Source organism: Scyliorhinus torazame, chromosome 12, assembly GCF_047496885.1.
Source record: "Scyliorhinus torazame isolate Kashiwa2021f chromosome 12, sScyTor2.1, whole genome shotgun sequence".
In the NCBI taxonomy this organism is placed as follows: domain Eukaryota; kingdom Metazoa; phylum Chordata; class Chondrichthyes; order Carcharhiniformes; family Scyliorhinidae; genus Scyliorhinus; species Scyliorhinus torazame.
Window position 1 is genome coordinate 45,344,561 of NC_092718.1, and position 22,037 is coordinate 45,366,597.

General features: G+C 42.1%; 1 protein-coding gene across 9 annotated transcripts in view; it reads left to right on the plus strand.

Annotated features, from left to right (window-relative positions):
• The window catches only part of LOC140387547 (myocyte-specific enhancer factor 2A-like), a 277,365-nt gene that overhangs the window by 93,217 nt on the left and 162,111 nt on the right, over positions 1 to 22,037 (plus strand). For all 9 annotated transcript variants that reach the window (XM_072470797.1, XM_072470794.1, XM_072470796.1 and 6 more), the window contains one exon: positions 21,004 to 21,193. In XM_072470797.1, coding sequence (XP_072326898.1) covers positions 21,140 to 21,193 — 54 coding nt within the window. In that variant the 5' untranslated portion in view covers positions 21,004 to 21,139. The remainder of the gene's footprint in view (positions 1 to 21,003; positions 21,194 to 22,037) is intronic.

Here is a 22,037-nt window from a genome sequence, read left to right on the forward strand (position 1 = left end):
ATAGGAATTTCTGGAACCAAATTATGAATTCATTGAGAAGCGATTTGTTGACCTTGTTTTGGGTTTAATAGTTGGTCTCAATAGAATGTAAGCATAAATATAAAAATTTCTGTAACTGCCATATAAGTTCTCATTTGGTGTACGTCCAACTGATTAGTTATTTGTGATTTATTCAAGTTTATGTTGAAATTGTGCAACCTGAAGAAAAAAAGTAGTACCTCCTTTTCTTGCTGCTGAAACAAGGTACGATGAGAGCGTTGATACTCTAATATTTGTTTTTATAACACTGAATGCCATTGAAGGTAGACGAAAATGTGAACCAAAAGACGCGATCGAACAGCCATACTGCGCCCGGAAATCAGCGTGCCGCAGCGTAATGTGACCCATAGAAGCCGATGGATCCTGCTCCCAAGATCTACCTGGCTCGCAAAGCCTCGTGAGATCTAACACAAACTCGTGACATGTAGCAATGTAAATCAATTGTGGGCAGGATCATTTTATGGCAAATCTGCAGAATAGAGCGAGACAGCTTGACTCACTGAAATATGCAGTTTCCCAAGGCACCCGAGGCGTTGGGATCTATCCCAGTCACCTTGGAGACCTCTGGTGAACGCCTTTCAGTACTGGTCTCCACAAACTGGGACCAAGGTGCCAAGCGGACATTTGTCACACAGTGGAATTGGCCAGGGTGAACTGCGTGCATGTGTTGTGGGGGGGGGGGGGTGGCAGAGAGCCCCCTCATAGTGAGTTGGGGCTGGGGGGGTTCAGGAATAGAGGAGTGGGGGATCGGGGGTTGCGTCGGTGGCTCCAGAGATTTGGACGCCAATAGCGTCCTGATCTCTCGCTACACTGAGGCGTTTCCAGAAGCGGAGCTCCTCTGTGCAGAAAATGGGGCCATCTGCGGCCTCAGCCTCATGTTTACCGCTGAGCCCTACTATCTAACCATAATGCCATTTAATAGAGTTTTGCTTCTCGGCACTACAAGCGCCGGGAAACACGTGGCTAAACGCTATGGGACTTTGTTCCCATTTAGTTAAATCACGTCCAGCGAATTTAGGAGGATTTGTGCTGAAGTGGGATGATTTAATGCTAATGTTTTGGACTTCATGAAACCAGATGGTGTGTTAGTGGTGAATTTCAAATTGGATAACTTCAAATTGTTGGAGGAGGAGGTGGGGACAGCACAGAATGGCGTACATACATTACCATAGAGAACAGTGCCGTTTCTACCCCACTATTCCATCTCATTGAATTGATATATTTATTTGTAGCCTGGGCTGATAGAAACATTTAATTAACTAGAACGTTGATTTTGAACTGTTGCTGGATGAGTGCAAGTTGTTTTTGGTTGTGGATAGGAAATTTAAATGCAAAGCTGTGCCTGCTGATGAATAAATCATTAGTACAGCTGAAATTTAGGATTCCTTTTTAAGAAGGGATTAAGAGGAACTCTGACTTAAGTAAAGCGATGAGTGTAATTGGGTTATCAAAGAACAAAGTCATCAAGGCTGAATGTCGTAGCGGAGGTGTATGGAGCTGGGGGAATAACTGTGGACAAATTATGTCTTTAAGAAGTGCGATGGGGTCAAAGGAATTACCCCAGATTGCTGGCACGAAGCATGCATACCTCGGCAACAGTAGATGATCCATCTCGGCCTCCTCTGGAGGTCCCCAGGATCACAGATGCCAGTCTTCAGTCAACTTGATTCTCTCCATGCGATATCAAGAAATGGCTGAAGACACTGGCTAAGGGCCCAGACAATATTCCGGCAATACTCCTAAAGACTTGTGTTCCAGAGCCGTACCCCTAGCTGAGCTGTTCCAGTACAGCGACAATGCTAGCAACCACCTGGAAATGTGGAAGATCGCCCAGGTATGTCCGAAACAAAAAACAGGACAAATCAAACATGGCCAATTACAGCCTCGTCAGGTGACTCTCAATCATCAGTAAAGTGATGGATGGAAGAGATCATCAACAGTGCTATCAAGTGGCACTTGTCTAACAATAGTCTGTTCATTGACGCTCATTATGGGTTCCACCAGGATCACTGAGCTCCTGTCCTCATTACAGTCTTGATTCAAACGTGGAGAAAATAGCTGAATTCCAGAGGTGAGGGGAGAATGACTGCCCTTGACATCAAGGTAGCATTTGACTGAGTGTGGCATTAAGGAGCCCTAGCAAAACTGGAATCAGTGGGAATCAGGGAAAACACTCTGCTGTTTGGAGTCATATCTGGCACAAAGGAAGATGGTTCTAGTGGTTGGAAGTCATCAGGACAAAGGACATCACTGTAGGAATACTTCAGGGTAGTGTCTTAGACCCAATTATCTTCAGCTGCTTCATCAATGACTTTCCTTCCATCGGAAAGTCAGAAGTGGGGATATGCTGATGATTGCACCATGTGCAGCATCATTCACAACTCCTCAGACATTGAAGCAGTCCATGTTCAAATGCAGTAAGACCTGGACAATATCCAGGCTTGGGCTCAAAAATGGCAAGTAACATTTGCAGCACACAAGTGCCAGACAATGACCATCTCCAGCAAGAGGGGATCTAATCACCATACCTTCACATTCAATGGTGTTACTGTTACAGAGTTTAATTTTAGTACAGATTGTTCTTTCTAAGCCTTTTTCCCATGTAATTATTTTAATGGCATCAGTTGAGGGTTCTGAGCATGTGCCAGCTTTGGGTGGGCTTTTTCTATCTGCTGGAGGTTATCTGTAAGCAAGACCTGTTTTACTAAAGGTTGCGGTGGTGGCATAGTGCCATTGTCGCTGGACTAGTAATCCAGAGACCCAGGATAATGATCTGGGGTTCTGGGTTTGACACCCACCAAGGCAGGTGATGGAATTGAAACGCAATTAAATATGTGGAATTAAAAGTCTAATGATGACCATGAAATCATTGTTGATTGTCAGAAAACCCCATCTGGTTCACAAGGGAAAGACATCTGCATTCCTTACCTGGTCTGGCCTACATGTGATTCCAGACCTAATATGGTTGACTTTTAACTGCCCCCTCGAGGGCAATTGGGGATGGGCAATAAATGCTGGCACAGCCTGCGGTGCCCGCATCTCATGAACGAATAAAAACAAACCAGAGCTCCTGTTTTCATAATTATTACTGTTACTACTGTTCTGTTGAGTTACTGTTATTGTTAAACCTTGTTATTTATTTATATAAAGAAGATTCTTCTTTTAAACAATGTATTCAGCTACCTACTTTGTGGTCTCGGATGTTACCAAAATTACCATTGCTGAATCCCCCACTACTGGCATCCTGGGAAATACCTTCGACCAGAAACTGAACTGGACTAGCCACATAAATACCGTGGCGACAAAAGGTCGGAGGCTAGGAATCCTGCAGCGAGTAATTCACCTCCCAACTCCCCAAAGCCTGTCCACCATCGACAAGGCACAAGTCAGGAGTGTGATGGAACACTCTCCACTTGCCTGGATGAGTGTAGCTCCAACAAAATTCAAGACCACAATCCAGAGCAAAGTAGCGGTGCTGATGTGCATTCAAAACGGTTCTCATGCTGATACCAGGTCATGGAGCCTATCATATTTTCAACAATTACAAGGTACTCTCATAGAACGAACCACTGGTTACTTTCAATCATGATGGGGAACTCAAGATGGGCTTGAATTAATGAGATCTTGTACATTAATATCAATGCGCAAGCAGTGTAATGAAGAAATAAGGAGACTGTCGTTAATTGAGTGTGTAATTTCAGACTGCTTAATGTAAAGCCTGGATATGCTTATAGTCTTGGAGGATAATAGTGATAACTTGTACAGTATGAATTAAATATCCCCCTTAAATGTATGTCTAGCAGATCTGTGCAATCAATGAATTGAAGCAGCAACCGAAGAGCCAGCACAATAGATGGTCTCCATTTTTTGTGCATGAATGGAAGTCATTCAGCTGTCAGCTTCTGAATGAGGAGGGATAGGAAATGTGTGACAATTTGTAATATTGCTTGCAGTCACTCTTGGAGATCAAAAGACCCTTGTATTGTAAAGTCGCCTTAGTCCCAGATGATCATAGGCTGCTTTCCTCTTTTGAGGGGGGAGAGCTGACTGGTGGTGATTTAACCTGAGGATCACCACACCTCGGGCGAGGGGCAAGGCTGAGGAAGCAGAGCCTTCATGAATAACCTCAGACAGTACAGGAATTGAACCCACGCTGTTGGCCTCACTCTCCATCATTAACCAGTTGTCCAGCCAACTAAGCTAAACCGGCCCTTGACTTTTAAAGTACTGAATGGAACATTTTTGCATAGCTCCTGGCTCATTGTGCCAATAGTACCTTTTTTTTGTGAATTCATGCTTTCCCTTCTTCTTTCACAAGATGACAAGACTTTACCTCTCACAATCATGGATTAACAGAATTGTCAGCAATTATGCTTATTTGGCACTGTTAGAGTGAACATTGAGCTGCTCCTGTGTCAAACCACTTTCTATGAAATAATTTGGTATGTCATTCAAATTTATTGTGACCATAGTGTGAATCCTTTCATTAAGAAATTTTAGGTTCATGTTGTCAGAAGAAAAGGTGACCCCTGTGTGTATGTGTGTGTTTATTTCCCGATGATACTTGGATTTTCATGTGCTTGCATAAGCTGGGGTTGCTTGAGTTCTGTTGTGGCGATTGCCCCGGATTGAAGGTAGCTTACTGGCCTAGTTAACACAACCAGTTAGGAAGGTCATGAGTGCATTTGTGCAGTTGTTACCATTGCTTTAAGCCTTTCAGCAGACTGTAATCTTCATATTGGATGTTAGCCAAAATAAAATCTTTCATTTGAATTGCTTCTATCTATTTTTCTTTTAGAAGTTCTTAATAATTGAGGAAGTATTTCTGTTATGTACTGTTTAGAATAAATTATTTTACTTGCGCCATCATCACAATTATATTGGAAGCTTATAAAACCCCATAAGTAGGCAAAACGATCTGTGGTAATTCCAGTGATCCGTGGTGCTTTTTGCTTAATCTCCTTTTAGTTTGCTCCCTCCCTTGAACATTGTCACGTCATGCATCATCTCTGGCGAAGCTTCAACAAACGAGATACTTTCTTATGAAAAGATGAACAGAACAGATTCCCCTTTTAGACCTTTTTTTTAATGAAAGCATTTGAACAGCCATTCATACAACTCTGCAATTCACACTGCACAGTGAGTGATGTGTGTGGGCATAATCATTCTGTATACTTTGGATTATTTCATGATGTCATTGCTCTCCAGGGAATGGACAGGAGTAATTGAGAATATTCCATAGGACCATAAGGAATCGGAACAGGAGGAGGCCGTTTCGGCGCCTCAAGCCTGCTCCGCCATTCAATAGGGTCATGGCTGATGCAACATTCCTCATGCTCACTTTCCTGCCCTTTCCTAGTAACCCTCGATTCCCTGACTGATCAAGAATCGATCTTTCTCAGTCTTAAATATACACAAGGACTTTGCAATCACAGCTTTCTGTGGCAAGGAGTCCCCAAGGAATCTGTGATAAATATTGGAGAAATATTAAGAAATGTTTTGAGGCGAACGAAGTTTTCAAAGAGTGAAGTGGAATTTTGACAGTAGCAAGTTATGGAGAAAGTCCAGAACTTTTTCATGCGCTGTGATAATTACTTTAAGGTGTAAGTCACCTTGGGAGACCATTGACGTGATGAGCATAACTCTGCTTAGGAAACTGCAATAATGTTTTGATAGTATAGTATGGTGAAAAGAATGGTTGAGATTGTTTACATAGGCATTGACAGTGATTTTGTTCCTAGCAGTATTAACTTGCAGCAATAACTGACCTAGATAATTAGTTTGTGCTGCAACTAGTGTTATTTGATTATATAGTTGAACAAGTTTGTTTCATAATGACCCCATAAAGGCAGCAATAATGTTGAAACTAAAATGCATGGGGAAGTCTTGTCATTTCCCCGAAGCAAAAATTTATATTGTGCTTAACGATTGTTTTCCTTGTGCGCAGCAATTTGATCAGCTTATGTTGTCACTGCAAATTAAATGAGAGCAGGATGAAGAAAGAGATCTATTGGTTTGTACGCATGGTCTGAAGGTCAGATCATGTCCCAAAGCTGGATGGAAACATGTAGGTCAGCTTCAAAGGCTTCAGAACCGAGAGGGACACGTCAAAAAATGGACACCACCCATAATGTTGCTTTTAAAACTCCACATTTTCTCGCGATGAAACTATTGATTTTACAACAATATTTGAGGAACCCTCTTTCCTGTTTTTGCAAACAAGAAATATCAATTCCTCCTCTTTCTATTTGCTAGACTTCAAAATATTTCTGCATTGAAAGGGAATTTTCTTCTGTTTCAAGAGGATAAATTAATCTGTATCGTGGCCAAGATAGAATATGCAAGAAAGGTTATGATTCTTTGCCAAAACCTCATGAGACTTTTCTTTTAAGAGGATATGAAGAGAGTGCAGCTAAGAGATTACACCTTTGATTTGATATAAATCATTCCTGAGTCTCAGATTTTAAAGTTTGTATTTCCCTCCATATAAAAATTGGATTCTATATGTTAACATCCCTTTGTATGGTCTCCGATCACTGATATCAATACAGGATGACTCCTGTTGCGTTTTGACTCAGGACGTCCCAAGTTTGGTTTAGCACAGTGGGTGAAACAGTTGGCTTGTAATGCAGAACAATGCCAGCAGCACTGGTTCAATTCCCGTACTGGCTTCCCCGAACAGGCGCCGGAATGCGCCGACTAGGGGCTTTCACATTAACTTCATTGAAGCCTACTTGTGACAATAAGCGATTATTATTATGTACCTGCCAGTGCTGATAACACACCTGTAACATAGGGATAGCACGTATATTTCTGCTTTGGTAATGGCTGGTAGGATGTCTGCCACAAAAGCAGACAGGAAGACTACTGAGCCATAATCTCTTCAGTTCAACCATCTAGGAACCGTTGTTAGTCTGGCGAATTTTCAAGATGACCATGCCTGTCAAGACCTGAACTTTTCGGGAACTGGATTTTGGGATGTGCCTGGCGAAGATGTCCTTTTTCGAGGAAAACTGTTCCATAAATAATTTCCAATCTAACAGTCATATACCAAAAGCTATTATGTTATGGCCCATAATTTCCAAAGTGGGCACCACCCAAGCAGTGGGATCTGAAAATATACTCATTCCAATTGCTCATTCTGCTGCTGTCAGATTATGTTAAAATTTTCCATGATTCCGAATAGAATATGACCGAATGTAAATCCGGATAAACAATTACGGGGCACGGAAAACTCCAAACACTCACCACAGATTTCTTTGAATTTCAAAATGTAAACTTTAAGAAGCTACAGTTGGGGTTGTTTTTCAGTTTGTAAAGTGACTTTTATGCTGAAGATGTGAAAATACAGAACCGGTCTTCGTAAGGTTAAGTGGGAAAAATGAGCGCTGAACATTCTGTAGTAATACGCTAAAAAAAGCAACTGTTTCCCGCTGCACTCGGAACATCTGGCCATAATTTAAACCAAGCTTCTGAGCAAGTGAAAACACAGGTAATGTGTATAAGGCTCTGCAACTGTGGACCGGGGCCATTGCAATGGGCAGGAATCGATTCAAGCAGAGGATTTGATAGATTATTGTAAAAGATTGAGCAGATCTGGGTGTCTTGTCCTTCCACGCATAGCTGATTTGTGCCAAAAAGTCCATAATCTTTAGGCTGAATATGTGATCTGCAATCTGACTTGTTCTTTTCTCTGGGTAGAAATACACGAGAAATTCCAGATTTGTCTCCATATCATTGACTGTGTCCGTAGAAAAAGTAAGTAGCTGTCAGAAAGTAGTCCAGTAAAATGCATTCCCAAGTAGGTTACGTTTGGTGAACAGAAAGAGGACAACATGATGTGAAATGTTAAAGTACTCTTTGTTCCTACCTGTAGGAATGTATATGCTTAAACAAGCTACATAATTCAAATGTGGCTCTGAACTTTGTATCCATGAAATCATCAACAGCACTGTTGCCAACTTTCAGCCAAGTTCTTTCAATATAAATAGACAAAGCATTCAACCTGTCTTGCTACACTTGCTGAGTTTGTGCAATTTGCCACCTTTTTTAGGTTGACAACAAAAGCAATTGAATTATACTGCAGTTTCAACATGTCCTTGGGACCTCGAAAAGCAAAGTCATTGTCACGCAGGCAAACACAGCAGCCTGTTTATGTACAGCAAGATCCCAGAAACAAAAAACTGTGAACCAGTTATTCTGTTTCCTGGTGGAATGAGAAATGCTGGATGGCACAGCTAGCTGTCTTCTTTCGCACAGTGCCATGGGCTCTTTAATGTCTGTTTGGAGAGGTGTACCATTCTCGTGAGAATTTCTGCCTGTGGTAGCCATTGATGGTAGCCATTGACTGCAATTGTTTCTTATCAGGTGCAGTCTTACAAGTGGCACTGAGACAAGAGGATGCCACCAATTCCCTTTTAAATTTTGTTAGCAAATGCTGGAATGTAGAGTGACCATCTAAAATACTGACTTGGTGAGAAATAATGACAATGAACATGCTTCTTTGCAAAAAGTAATTACTTTACTATGGTGAAACACAAATAATTAGGATCACTTACAAAATATGTGGATTACATTTTTTGTTAAAATCACTCCTTCCAAGGGTGGCATGGTGGCGCAGTGATCAGCATTGCTGCCTCTCTGCGCTGAGGACCTAGGTTTGATCCGGGCCACTGTCCGTGTGGAGTTTGCGCATTCTCCCCTTGTCTGCATGGGTCTCGCCCCCTCAACCCAAAGATGTGCAGGATGGTGGATTGGCCACGCTAAATTGCCCCTTGGAAAAATTTTAAATAAAACAATTTTTTTTAAAATCACTCATTCCATTGATAAGCAGAAGTGTAATTAATGATTTAATTATTTAAAGAATAACTTGAACTTATATCATGATTTCACAGCTTCAGGACATCTCACAGCCCTTTTTCAACAAATTAATTCATAGAATCATAGAATCTCTACAGTGCAGAAGGAGGCCATTCAGCCATCGTGTCTGCATCAGCCCTCTGAGAGAGGAGAAGCTGTGGGGGAAAAGAGGGCAGCCAATTTGTACACCGCAAGCTTCCACAAATCAAAATATGATAATGACCAGGAAATTTGTTTTTTATATTAATGACGTTAATTGTGGAATCAGCACTAAGTTGGATCCATTTTTTGCAGTCATGTTGTTTCAGGTGTTATCTAATCTGGATAGATAATCTGAATAGATAAAATCACTAAGCTAAAGAGTGAGTCACTTGATAAAATCTGAGACATTGGAGGGGCTGAGCGATCTTTTTGGCCCGCTCTATTTCTCAGTTAGTGTTGTGGTGACACCCATTCAAAAACATTTATGTCCGGTTCCACATGTATGCTGCTGACACCCAACTCTCCCACACCTCCACCCCACTCAACACCGCCACTGTCACACTGCTAATCTGACATGCAGTAAATGATGAGTACAATTTCCTCCCAACTAAATATTGGAAAGTTCAAAGCCACAAACTTTGATCTCCATCATAAACCTTGTTTCCTAGTCACACATGACATCCCTCTCTCTAGCAAGTGTCTAAGACTGAACCAGACCAAGCTTAGTGTTGAATTTGAACCTGAGATGAGCTTCAAGATATACACTGGCTCCATCACTAAGAGTGTCTCCTGCACCTCTGTAACAATGCTTAACTCTACTCTTTTTCCAGCGCATATACTCATGAAATGCTCTCCATGACTTTGCCACTAAACTTCACTATTCCAATGCTTTCCCCCGCCCCCCTCATGTTCCACCATAAATAAACATGAGCCCATTCAAAACAATTGCCTGTATCGGAACTCGCACTGAAGGTAGGATTTTGGCCTTTGGATCGGGACACCAATGTTAGGATCAAATGGGGGTCACAACCTCTCATTGTGTAGGGACAGCAACCCAGTAGTGATTTTTCCCTGTATTGGCCAATTGTGGCCAGAGGTCGAACTCCTATCCAGTTAAAATGGCAGGTGGGCTCTCAATATTGGAGGTCCAACAGAAGGCCTTCCAAACAGAAAGAACTGCTTGCAGTTCATATGAGAGGTGAGTGCCATGGGCGGTATGGTTAGCATTGTTGCTTCTCAATGCCAGGGACCCGGGTTCGATTCCTGACTTAGGTCACTGTCTGTGTGGAGTCTGCACGTTCTCCCCATGTCTGCATGGGTTTCCTCCGGGCGCTCCGGTTTCCTCCCCAAGTCCCAAAAGACGTCCTTGTTAGGTAAATTGGACATTCTGAATTCTCCCTCAGTGTACCCGAACAGGCGCCGGAATGTAGCAACTAGGGGATTTTCACAGAAACTTCATTGCAGTGTTAATGTGAGCCTACTTTTGACGCTAATAAAGGATATTATTATTTTGAGACACTCACTCGCCAACTTTTTAAAAAAAACTTTTAGATTTAAAAACGTCTTCAGCAGTCAGGCCACCATTGTGGAGGGGAGACCTTTCCACAGTGCTGCTTCTGGCTGGAGCCAAGGCCAGGCACATTGGGAGGGCCTCAAAGCTTGCCTGGAGTGCTAGCCCAAGGAATGCTGCCAGGAGACCACGTTCAGGCAGCTGACCTCATCCCTGATGCTTTAGGTGGGCCTGGTGGCTGGTTGGAAAATTCCAGTTGGTCTCTGGCAATCGGTCTTTGTAAGCTGATAATTGGCTGCCCATCTCTTGGAGGCGGTTGAATCATTCGACTCCAGTACTGCCTTTGGGAAATGGCCCAGGGGTTGGATTGAGCCAGCACACTGGTTGGCTTCTACATGCCCTGCCCCCCCAGTTGGAGACTACAAATCCAAGTCCTGTTAACTCCTCACCCCTCTGCTTACAGATGTATATTGGCAACTGGCCCAACAATCAATTTTAAAATTGTCATCTTTGTTTTCAAAGCTTGGCTTTGGCCCTCCTTATCTCTGTAATCTCTTCCAGCCCTACCACCCTCTGATATCTCTGCTCTTCCAATCCTGGTCTTTTGCCCATCCCCAATTTGTGGCTGTTTAGGGTCTAAGCTCTGGATTAGACTACTGAAACATCTATGCCTCTCTACCACACTTTAAGACTCCTTAAAATGTACCACTTTAAAGAGGCCTTTGGTCATCTGCCCAAATAGCTCAATATATGGCTTGGTGTCAGATTTTGTTTTGTGTCTTTACAGCATTCCAGGTGCTATATAAATGCATTTTTGTTTACTCCTTTAATAATAGCTCCTTGTGCCCCTCATGCATGTGTGTGAGAAGGGAATAAAGCTCCCTATGAGAATTGCTGTGCTGGGTATATCTTAATAAATTTGAATACTAAAGGGATTACTGCCTACATTTTTATTGATGAGGTGGAACTAACTTTATTGAAGTCTTGAGGTTAAGCTAGTGGAAAAACTGTTAACCCAGGTGAGATATATCCCTTGTATCTTTCACAGCTTGCCTCTGTTTAAAATTTTTAAAAACATAATAATTCACTCGATAAACTTAAACTAAGATGCTCGCTGCTGTTCAGCTGGTGTTAATTCTATTATTTATTGTTCATAAACTGCATTGCCTAAACTAACGTGTTGTGACACAATATATTCATGGAAATATCAATCCAAAATAAATCATTAATATTGTGCCACAAAATATAAGCTTCCTGTCCAAAATTGTACGCGTGCACACACAATGCAGTTACTAAAGAAGTAGGTTGTAAGTTTCTCGTACTAAATAAAAGGTTTCCAAAGTAACATTTTATGAAGAATAATATTTCTCTTTATCAGGGGAATGCAGGCTGTGCCCATGGCAGTTCGCCAATATTGGCCCAGATTTTAGTTAGCAGCAACGTGACAGTGCTTGCCACTGACCTTGAAGAAAGTCACCCACACAAAGTCTAGTGATCTCTCTGGTGTGGATTTCATCCTTCCCGGTGTTAATTTCACTCTGCCATCAGCTGTAGGGAATCTCTGAAGCCCAGCAATGATGTCCTCAGGCAGGCAGGCTAAGCAACCAGTCTTATTGCAGAATTCTCACAGACCGCAAACCAGGAAGGTAAAATAATTGCTGATCCTCCAAATTTTAAAGGATGCAGCCTAAAGATTGAACAGTGTGGGATTAAGGTAGAAGTGGAAATATCACAAAATGTAACTTTTTAAATTGTTTTTCAAATCTGTGGACTTCTTTTTTCATAATGGAAAAAAAGAACATTCCAGAAATATAAAATTATTTTTTCAGGGCAAGACATATTGTTCAGAAGTATTTATGAGTTAATACGTTGCCTTTAAAAACTCGGGTAAGCTTTACTCGCCAAGGGATTTTGTAGCGAGGTAACAGGGTAAAAAGTGGAAGTTTGCATCAAATCGAATGATAGCTTAGATGTCAATCTGCAGGAACTCCCAATGGATATCCATATGGAGGAGCAGGGAAACCATCATGGCAAAGTCTGGACTTCCAGGTTTAACCATGCATGTGCGTGTGGATACCAGAAATTGTGTTGGTGTCACAGTCACACGCCGGGTCCCCCAAGTCTCATCTCCATTCCCTCACTGTCAGTGGGTCAAAATCCTGGAACTCCCTTGCTGGCAACACCTATGGATGTTCCTACAACACCTGGACTGAAGCGGTTCAAGAAGGCAACACCCCACCACCATTTAAAAAAAAAAAAAACACAATAATTAAAATTATCCAATTAGTTTTGTTTTCCAATTAAGAAGCAATTGTTAGTGTGGCCAATCCACCTACCTTGCGCATCTTTGAGTAGTGGGGGGTGAGACCGGCGCAGGCACGAAGAGAAGGTGCAAACTAAACATGGACAGTGACCCGGGGCCGGGAGCGAACCAGGGTCCCCGGCGTCGTGAGGCAGCAGTGCTAACCATTGTGCTGCCCTGCCACCCCAATATTTAAGGTTCTACCCAAAAGATTATATTTTTACCTTTTTTGTTTGCAGACTAATTTATGCATTCCAGCATTTTGTTTCTCTTTCAGATTTGCAACCTCCCACCTTTTCTTTCTGCACTTGGTTACTGCCATGATCGATTGATTAAACTTGGGGCAATCCTGTCTGTAGCAGTTTTATTCTTAAAAGGCAAATAATTTACCCATTAGTGTAATATTTGTCCTTTGATGCCTTGTGATACTTTTGTTTTATTAGGATTTTCTTCTGACTAAATCCTACTTGATGCGGTCAGTGATAACACAGTTTTTAATCAGTACCACACTGGGTGATGCATTTACACAGTGACCTAGCAGGTGCACCTAGGGTCAGTTTTTAATCCAGATGAAAGGCTGTAAAGTTACTGGATGGTAGCTTCCAAATGACATATGCAGTTGCTGTTGTGTGCAGAAAATCAATACATTACTGTTATTTACAAACCAGGCTGAACACATGTCTATATCAAGGCTACACTGGCCATTATGTTAAACATATTGTGCTTTAAAGCCAGAATAGTAAGAATAGAATCTGTCCCCTTGTTGTAGTGACCAGTTGCTGGCCATGAGTTGGTAGCTGGAAACTTGTGGGCACTGTCATCTTCACATTTTCTAATTCTGTGAACACTTATCCAACTATTGCGACCAGACCGCAAAAGTCAAAATCAAAATTTTGGATTTGTCGTTTAAGAAACAATCTGGGTATAGTTGGAAGTGAAAGTGGATGATAAGCATGCTGGGTTGTTTTCATTTATATCTCAAGTGATGTAGTTGATTAACAACCCTGAGATGTTTTAAAGTCCTTAAGTTGTTTATCTGAGCACCACTTATCTAAATTGACTGGCTAACTGAAATGACTCATTCTCCGTGCGTGCGGATCGTCTTGAACTGTATTTTGTTTTTGTACAGAATCGATGTTGTAATTCAGTGAAGCACTGGAGTTAATATATGATAGGTTATTGTTAATTACTGATGCAGAGGAGAAACATTTCCTAAATTTCTGAAGTAATTTATTTTTGACTGCATTTAGATTGTTGAATGCTTCAAGATCAATTTCCAGCTAAGTCTTTGCTGCCCTTATAACAGCATTGTTTGCGACTTGCACTCTCCCTAGAAAGATTTGCACATTGAATCATTTCTGAATTGAAGTGTGGAATTATTGAACAAATGGATCATATTCTGTCTTTATTCTGAAATCTATTCTAGTTTGATTTGAAACCAGATTTATTCAGTTAAATTTGAACAAAAGCAAGACGAGAATAATGGATAATAAGCAGTTACAAGGCAATGATCTTTGTAGGGCAGTTCTTGCGATGGACTATATGTGACGAATTATTCAAGTTTGTTGGCTAACTGCAGGCTTATGTTCTGGCCATTGAGCAGATTCAAGTATTTATGCTCCTACCAAGACTTCCAATTTTGACCATTTTCTATGTTATGTGCTAGGTGCTTGGAGAGCAGTCTAAAGCTGCCAACCTTTGACATTTACTTTTAAATCTTGCTACCAGCTTTTCTCTGAGAAAATATGGCCCATATGCAGTAGTATTTGTGCCTCAAGTGCCAGGCAATGACCATCTCCAACAAGAGCGAACGTAACCAACTCCCCATGGCATTCCCATTGTTGAGTCCTCCCACTGTCAACATCCTGGGGGTTACCATTGACCAGAAACTGAACTGGACCAGCTATACATATGCAGTGGCAACAAGAGCAGGCCATGTAGGCTGGGAATTTACTGGAGAGTAACTTACCTTCTGACTCCCCAAAGCCTGTCCATCATCAACAAGGCACAAATCAGGAGTGTGATGGAATACTTCAGTTGCCCGGATGAGTGAAGCTTCAACAATGCTCAAGAGGCTCGACAACATCCAGGATAAAGGAGCCCACTTGATTGGCACCTCATCCACCACCCAACTTCCACTCCCTCCACCACCAACGCACAGTGGTAGTAGTGTGCATCATCCACAAGATGCAGTGCAGCAACTCTCCAAACCTCCTTTGACCTTCTAATCCTGTGACCTATACCACCCAGAAAGACCCGGGTCATAGATGCATGGGAATACCACCATCTGCACATTTCCCTCCAAGCTACATGCCATCTGACTGAGTCAAAATCTTGTAACTCCCTTCCTAGCACCATTGTGGTTATATCTGCTGCACATGGACCTCAACGATTCAAAAAGACAGTTCACCACTCCTTTCTGAAGGGTAGTTGGAGAAAGGCAACCAAAATGCTGAACTGGTCAGCGATGCCCACGTCCATGGAAGAATATAAAAAAGGGAAATTAACTTAATGGTTAATGTTAAATTTTGTTCAGTACACATTTGTAGAATGACATTGTCAGTACAAAATTTGTAAGCTCACTCATTCACAATTGGTGACTCTGACGCCACCACAGACCTGTGCTGCATCGAATGCCACACAAACAACGGTAGCAGTCACAAAGACCTAGTAGAAATCAGCTCTTTTTATTGCTGCTGGTTCACCTTGCTTAGGCTGAATAAGCTGGTGAATTAAGAGTCCCTACTGGATGTCAGTTCATATTGCTTTGCTCTTGGTTTGAAGGCCAGCTAGTCCAAACTTTAGTACGTATTGCATTCCAGTATAATGCTTTGTACGTGCTTGAACTCCATATTGAGGTAGAAGGGTGACCACAACACTGGGCAGAGGTTTCAAAGTTTTGACAGGGATGTAAAACAGGTGGCAGCTTCAATGGAGAGAGACTTCAATGGAGAGAGAAATTGAGCTGAGTGTTTAATGGCTGATCAATCCGACCCAGTAATATGCTCTCACTGCAATAAAAGCTCCATCCGATGTGTCTCTGTAATCGATTGCAGTGTTGCTGTGTACAAAATCAAATCTTATATATTTTTTGAAAGCAAACAAATGTTTGGAATCTGGTAATTGCAGTTCAATCTACGAAGTTGAAGGCACAACTAAACTCTTGATGCATAAGTGACACATTTTGTCGGTTGCAGATTTCCCATTAAAAGTGAGGGTTGGATTGGATTGGATTAGTTTACTGTCACGTGTACCGAAGTACAGTGAATTTTCTGCGAGCAGCTCGAACAGATCATTAAGTACATGAAAATAAAACAAAATAAAAATAAAATACATAATAGGGCAACACAAGGTACACAATGTAAATACATAGACACCTGCATCGGGTGAAGCATACAGGAGTGTAGTATTAATTAGGTTAGTTCATAAGAGGGTCATTTTAGGAGTCTGGTAAATGCGGGGAAGAAGCTGTTTTTGAGTCTGTTTGTGCGTGTTCTCAGACTTTTGTATCTCCTGCCCGATGGAAGGAGTTGGAAGAGTGCGTAAGCCGGGTGGGAGGGATCTCTGATTATGCTGCCCGCTTTCCCCAGGCAGCGGGAGGTGTAGATAGAGTCAATGGATGGGAGGCAGGTTCGTATGATGGATTGGGCTATGTTCACGACTCTCTGAAGTTTCTTACGGTCTTGGGCTGAGCAGTTAACATACCAGGCTGTGATGCAGCCAGATAGGATGCTTTCTATGGTGCATCTGCAAACGTTGGAAAGTGTTAGTGTGGACATGCCGAATTTCCTTAGTTTCCTGAGGAAGTATAGGCACTGTTGTGCTTTCTTGGTGGTAGCGTCGATGTGGGTGGACCAGGACAGATTTTTTGGTGATGTGCACCCTGAGGAATTTGAAGCTGTTAACCATCTCCACCTCGGCCCCATTGATGCTGACAGGGGTGTGTACAGTACTTTGCTTCCTGAAGTCAATGACTAGTTCTTTAGTTTTGTTGGTATCAAAGGATAGATTGTTGTCGTTGCACCACTCCACTAGGTTCTCTATCTCCCTCCTGTATTCTGACTCAATTGTTATTCGAGATCCGATCCACTCTGGTCGTGACGTCAGCAAACTTGTTGATGAATTGGAACCAAATTTTGCCACACAGTCGTGTATGTACAGGGAGTATAGTAGTGGACTAAGTACGCAGCCTTGCTAGGCCCCGGTATTGAGGAGGTGTTGTTGTTTAGTCTTGCTGATTGTGGTCTGTGCGTCAGAAAGTTGAAGATCTAGTTGCAGAGTTAGGAGCCAAGTCCTAGGCTTTGGAGCTTTGATACGAGCTTGGCTGGGATTATGGTGTTGAAGACAGAGCTGTAGTCAATACATAGGAGTCTGATGTAGGAATCATTGTTGTCGAGATGCTCTTGGGATGAGTGTAGGGCCAGGGAGATGGCGTCTGCTGTGGACGAGTTGCGGCGGTATGCGAATTGCAGTGGATCTAGGCGTTCTGGGAGTATGGAGTTGATGCGCTTCATGACCAACCTCTTGAAGCACTTCATTATGACTGATGTCTGGGCCACCGGACGGTAGTCATTGAGCCACGTTGCCTCGTTCTGAGGGTGTGAGTTCTTGTTATTTTCCTCAACAACTATATGGTGGAGGGAAGTAAATGGGCAGTCACGTCCTTTATAGGAGACAGCAGCCTTAGATTTGGGTTTTATGTACATGATTATTTCCACGCTTGGGGAAAACTTCACATGGGGAAGCATGTGAATGCATTTGGGAAGCCAAGTCTTGTGTATAGATAGCACCTTCCTCCAAAAATATTAAAACGCTTCACTGAAATGAATTGCTTTGCTAGGTAGGTTACCATAACTTTTATATATACAAACATAGTTAGGAAGGGGTAATTGTGTAGTTGCATTAGTGGAAGGAAATGGGAAATACCTGGCCAAAAGTGGAGATGGAAGGAGGGCAAATGGGTGGTATATCATTAAAAATAAGTCTTAATGGCTTGTGAGGGCAGCCCTTGCACAGGTGATGCTTGGAATTTTTTCCTTTGGCTAAAGGTTAGCCAGTACTCCCTGTCTCCTAACCTAATGTTAGCTGAACTCTGATAAGGTTACAGCTTTGAAATTACTACCCCATATCCATTAGATGTCATTATATACTCGAGAATTCCTGGAGGATCAATTTGTCCTGTGTTAACTTTCTCATTCAGCAATGACTAACATAGCAGATGTTGATTAGCTGTGGAGGCTTCTGTTTGATGCCAGGAACAAAACACGTTATGTATATTTTTTGTATCTATAAGAAGGAATCATAGTGACGTCACACTGACCAGTATTCTTATTTAAAGATCACCAAAATACGGAACTTGGAACATCTCAGTTGCTAGCCTTATTTGAAGACATTATTTAAGTCATGATTCACTCAGTGTCTGCATAACAATTGCAGCAAGTGGATTTCTGTACTTGTTGGGACTTGTTGAAATACAGCATTCTAAAGTTGGGTTTTTGTAACTATCAAATTGAATGTGTAACTTTATCAGAGAATGAAAGCTTTAGATTTCAACAGAGATATTTGTCTCCTTATTTCTACCCTGCAAGGCTGCACTCAACCTGGTCATTTTTATTCAGGGCCTCCTGGATGTCATGCAAAGTTGCTCTTGCTATGTTGTTGTTAATTGCTACCTCGCCTTGTTTCATTTTTCTCTGTCCCATCATACACAGATAATCTCCTGCAATGGCTTCCCTTTTAGGATATCTGGAGTTCCCCAAGGATCTATACATCTCTTTTTGTTTCTCATGACCTACTGTCTCTTGGTGGCATTATCCAGAATTACAATGTCAGGTTCCATGTGTGCATTGACAATGGTTTCACAGGTCGGTGCAACATCGAGGGCCGAAGGGCCTGTACTGCGCTGTTTGTTCCACTGTCTAATTTGTCACAATACATGTCTGGCATTAAATAATGATGAGCAGAAATTTCCTCCAACTAAATATTGGGAAGATTGACGTCATTGTCTTTGCTCCCTGCCACAAACTTTGTTATCTAGCCACTGATTCCATCCCTCTTCCTGGTAACTGTCTGAGGCTGTCAAATTGTTTGCAACCTTTGGTGTTGTTTTACACCAAAGTAAACTTCTGACCACCTATATGCGCTTCCTCTGTAAGTCCTCCAATGTTCAACTCCATAGCATTGCTCAATTCTACCCCTGTCTCAGCTCATCTACTCTGGAAACCATTATTCATGTATTTGTTACATTCTAGGGATGGAATTTAATTCCTTCCCACAGGGGAGTTTGGAGGCGGGGGCATTTAACCGGGTGGGAATGTGCTGTGTTGGGACCTTGCTGTCTTCCCACCTCTGCCCAGTTAATTTTGGGGTGGGAAGGCCTTCTAGCCCCAATGTTATTGAGGCCCTTAAGTGGCTCGTAAGTAGTCAAACAGCAGTGGGTGGGGAAGTCTCCATGCAAGGAACCCAAAAACAAACCTTGTCAGGCTTGTGCGTGTGCTTCCTTTGGAGAGTTGGGTCCTTCTTTATCAGGCACAGATCGAGGGATCTGTTACTGGAATAGCGGTGGGTTGGGGGAGCGGGTGCAGCCACTGAGCCACCCCTGTATTCCTTCACCTGACTATCCCTTCCAATCCACTGTAGCCAGCGACCCCATCCCACCCTCATTCACCTGTGGTCTGGGAATGCTGAAGATCCTCGGCCTCGCCACCAGGTAGTGCTGATGTCAATAAGAAGCTGCCGGCCTCTGACATAAGTGCCTGACTGCCAATTTAATACAGTGGGTCTTTTCCAAAGGAGGCAACATGGGGCTCTCCACAGCTATGCAGTCAGTGGGCGAGACCCCATCATCCCGAGGTTTGCCTGTTCTAGTGTTCACTGGACATTCCCATGAACTGATCCAAAACTCTACTGCTGTATCCTAACTTGCATCGAGTCCTATTCACTAGCCACCCTTCTGGCTGCTGACCAATATTTGCTCTCCGTTCGGCAATAACCAAAATATAAAATGCTCACCCTTGTTTTGAAGTTCCTCCATGGCTTTGCTCCCCCTTATTTCTGCAGCCTCTTCCAGCTCTAGAAGCATTGAAGATGTCAGCACTCTCCAGTTCTGACTACCTGTGCTTCCTTGATTTTTATAGTCCATGATTGGTGGCCGTGTCTTCAACTGCTTCAGTCTTTGGGCTGTAATTCCCTCCCTAAACCACTCTCACAATGAACTTGCTGCTTTATCCAAACGTTTACCCTAATATCTGCTCACGTGGCTCACAGTCAATTTTTTGTTTGATACTTTTCCTGTAAAGCACCGTGCGATTTATCTTTACATTTAAAGGTGCTATATAAATGCAAGTTGTTGCAATTAATGTGTAACTTATCTTTTGAAAGATCTGTACGAATCAAGCTGATTCAGCCATTTATAGATTAGGAATGGATTAGAAAAAATGACTTCAGTGCTCCGCAAACTAAATCGATAACCTCTTGACGGGAAAGATTAATTTCATTGTAGCCCACTCACCTCTCGTTGATAAAAATGGAAAATCTTTGTTCAGTCCCAATCATTTGGCTGTTTGGCTTGATGTGATCCATGTTTGAGAAATACAGAGGTAAACTGATGTTTAGAGCACTGGTGAAATAGTTGGGAATCTTGAAGAAAACTTGTTCCTGCTTGTCACCAGGGATTTCAGTACTGCACTTTCTTTATCTGCTCACTGATGGAATGTTCTTAAGATTCAGAGAAAATTCTTGCGAAGAGAAATGTCTTGCGGTACTCCCTCAGGATCAAAGTGCTCTTTCCAAAAAGCCACATGCAGCTCGTTCCTGCGTTCATGTCTTCCATTCCATTCAACCAACTACCTAACCTTTCAAATGTTGACACAATCTGTTTCAGTTCCCAAAGCTGGTTGTGTTTCGTATCATATGAAAAATGAAGAGACTTCTGCTGCTGTCTAAACCTTGCACTTCATCGTATCTTTCTATGTCCCTTTGTTCTACTCTCCGCAATCACCAGGAAGAATCTGTTTTCACCTACTCCAGCCCCATCTTTCATAATTTTACACACCTTTATCAAATCATGCATTAATCTTTGTTTTAATGTAAGTTGCCACAATGGGTTTTTCTCCATATTTTATATTTCTTTACCCAAGCAGCATCCTATTGGATCATTTTTGATGGTGTGTGTATATATGGTTGCTCTGCTTTGTGATTTTTTTTTTTGTAGGTTTGGTTCTTTTTGTAGGTTTGGTTCTATGTTGTTTTTAATTTTTAAGTAAGTCGTAAACCTGCAAGAAAGTAATAATCTTTCTTTTACTCAATCCAGGCTTTGACGGAGGAGCTAAGCTGACCAGGTCTACAAGAAGAAAGCTCGGAAGAGAATTCTTGTACCATGCACTAGGACATTAAATACTGACGAGGCTAGGATTGCACGCTGATTTATCGGAGAGAGGAAGTTGAAGATGGGGCGGAAAAAGATTCAGATTACGAGGATTATGGATGAGCGTAACAGACAGGTTAGAAAATGGGAGTGTGGAAACTTGAGGAATGGATTTTGTTACAGTTTCAAACCCATGTAACGTCTGAGACTTTACTTTGACTTGCCCACAATTTTATTACATTATCAGCACAAAATGTTGTTAATACTTTGCAGATCAAGTAGCACCTGTGGAGAAATTTGTATTGCTTTTGCTTTGTTGGGTGTATAGGTTATCCATTACTCAAGTGTATAATGACTCTTGAGATTAAGCTCCAGGATGCATAGAACATCATATTAAGTAGTCTTCACAGCTGCTTTTTTAATAATGGAAAAGAGCACATTTGCCAATGGGACTAGATCACTATATGCAGACATGTCTGGCTTTTAAATCATTCGTAGACTTTTGCCTGTGATGTCACTACATATTACAACCAGAGGTGATCTTTCTTGCTGATCTTTTAATACTTGAAATTAAATGTGATTTGTACTATTGACGTGCAACTGGGTGAAATTGTCGTCAGCCCATTAATATTACCACTTGGAGCTCGGATCATAGAACATAGAACATTACAGTGCAGTACAGGCCCTTCGGCCCTCGATGTTGCGCCGACCTGTGAAACCACTCTAAAGCCATCTACATTATTTCCTTATCATCCATATGTTTATCCAATAACCATTTAAATGCTCTTAATGTTGGCGAGTCCACTACTGTTGCAGGCAGGGCATTCCTCGCCCTTACTACTCTCTGAGTAAAGAACCTACCTCTGACATCTGTCCTATATCTATCTCCCCTCAATTTAAAACTATGTCCCCTCGCGCTAGACATCACCATCTGAGGAAAAAGGCTCTCCCTGTCCACCCTATCTAATCCTCTGATCATC